This window comes from Belonocnema kinseyi, chromosome 3, assembly GCF_010883055.1.
Source record: "Belonocnema kinseyi isolate 2016_QV_RU_SX_M_011 chromosome 3, B_treatae_v1, whole genome shotgun sequence".
Classification (NCBI taxonomy): domain Eukaryota; kingdom Metazoa; phylum Arthropoda; class Insecta; order Hymenoptera; family Cynipidae; genus Belonocnema; species Belonocnema kinseyi.
This window is the reverse complement of record NC_046659.1, coordinates 117,140,528-117,142,748: the sequence shown is the minus strand read 5'-3', so window position 1 is coordinate 117,142,748 and position 2,221 is coordinate 117,140,528. Positions and strand designations below refer to the sequence as shown.

Sequence of the window (2,221 nt, the reverse complement as noted above, 5' to 3'; positions counted from 1 at the left end):
TTTTATAAAACTGTAAACAATGATTCTAGATGGAAGCAGCAGAAGCAGCTGTTGTGACATTTGTAAATTTATTTGTTGAAAACTCCATGTTCAATTTTCTTCAATTTTCAACGGTTACTAATTCTATTATCAATTATTTTTAATTTCCTGCAATTGATCTTTTACTTTTGATAATTTAATAATCAATTTTCTTCCATTTTCAACGATTGATTTTTCAAATTAAAAAATTTAATTGTTGCAAATCAACGAAAATGGAATCTAATAAACAAACATTTTAATTCATAAAAAATGCAATAAAAGTTGATTATTTCGAGAAGGGGTCGCTATTGGTAAATAACACTTGGCAAATTGATAGTTATCAAATAGATTCTCACTAGGGGATTTAGAAGATTTACAAAAATCCAACATCTTGTAAATAGTAAGAAAAATTTTTTAATATCAGATATCATGAAAAAATCATTGAAAATTATCTAAAAATACAACACTGCGATCCTTGTACTTTTCTAAAAATAAATAAATCAATTGGTTAAGTTCCATAAATAAAGTAATTCCACTTCGATTTAAATAAATAATAAAAATGCTAGTTTATAAAACTGTAAACAATGATTCTAGATGGAAGCAGCAGAAGCAGCTGTTGTGACATTTGTAAATTTATTTGTTGAAAACTCCATGTTCAATTTTCTTCCATTTTCAACGACTGACTTTTCAAATTTTAAAAATTCAATTTTTGCAAATTAAAGAAAATGGAATCTAATAAACAAACATTTTAATCCATAAAAAATGCAATAAAAGTTGATTATTTCGAGAAGGGGTCGCTATTGGTAAATAACACTTGGCAAATTGATAGTTATCAAATAGATTCTCACTAGAGGATTTATATGATTTACAAAAATCCATCATCTTGTAAATAGTAAGAAAAATTTTTTAATATCAGAAAGCATTAAAAAACCATTGAAAATTATCTAAAAATACAACACTGCGATCCTTGTACTTTTCTAAAAATAAATAAATCAATTGGTTAAGTTCCATAAATAAAGTAATTCCACTTCGATTTTAATAAATAATAAAAATGCTATTTTATAAAACTGTAAACAATGATTCTAGATGGAAGCAGCAGAAGCAGCTGTTGTGACATTTGTAAATTTATTTGTTGAAAACTCCATGTTCAATTTTCTTCCATTTTCAACGATTGATTTTTCAAATTAAAAAATTTAATTGTTGCAAATCAACGAAAATGGATTCTAATAAACAAACATTTTAATTCATAAAAAATGCAATAAAAGTTGAATATTTCGAGAAGGGGTCGCTATTGATAAATAACACTTGGCAAATTGATAGTTATCAAATAGATTCTCACTAGAGGATTTATAAGATTTACAAAAATCCATCATCTTGTAAATAGTAAGAAAAATTTTTTAATATCAGAAAGCATTAAAAAACCATTGAAAATTATCTAAAAATACAACACTGCGATCCTTGTACTTTTCTAAAAATAAATAAATCAATTGGTTAAGTTCCATAAATAAAGTAATTCCACTTCGATTTAAATAAATAATAAAAATGCTATTTTATAAAACTGTAAACAATGATTCTAGATGGACGCAGCTGAAGCAGCTGTCGTGACACGGTTTAAAATTGCATTCGAATGTATAAATAAAAGCGGCTTGCACTCGATATAATAATTATAATCAAGCTATAAAAAAAGAGGTGGAAGAGAACGTACCTATGGTGGATATGTAGGTATCGTAATACCGTTCATCACAATATCGATGGACGATACAAGTTTTTCCGACATTAGAATCCCCAAGAACAAGAACTTTATATGTAGCAGCAAAATCTAGCGCCATGTTTGCTTTGATAGCGTTTTTAAACTGTTCTCGGATCACCCCGAGACCGAGTCGACGGCCGGGGGTGGGTGGTTTTCTTGGGGGGTGGAAGAATCGATTGGAGGCCTGCCTGCGCCATCCACGAGAAATTTTTCCTTAAGTTCCTTCGCTTCATGATACATGTGAATCCGGGCTGTATTATCCCATGCAATTCAGTGCACCCCCCCCCCCTCCCCCGCCACCTTATGAAGAAATATGATAAAACATTGCGTACAGGTAGTATATTCGTATAATACATTTTTTATAATTTTTTTCGCGATTCTAGGAAAATCTTCATGAGAAAATAAATATAAATAAAATCCCATGCAATCCATTATAATCCCTTGTAATCCCGA

The 2,221-nt window shown here is 29.3% G+C and overlaps 1 protein-coding gene across 1 annotated transcript in view; it reads right to left on the bottom strand.

The window, feature by feature from the left end:
* LOC117169549 (ras-related protein Rab-8A) overlaps nt 1–2,012 on the bottom strand; it is a 21,399-nt gene extending 19,387 nt beyond the window's left edge. The window contains exon 1 of the mRNA XM_033355970.1: nt 1,724–2,012. Coding sequence (XP_033211861.1) covers nt 1,724–1,847 — 124 coding nt within the window. The 5' untranslated portion in view covers nt 1,848–2,012. The remainder of the gene's footprint in view (nt 1–1,723) is intronic.
* Nucleotides 2,013–2,221: the final 209 nt, after the last annotated feature.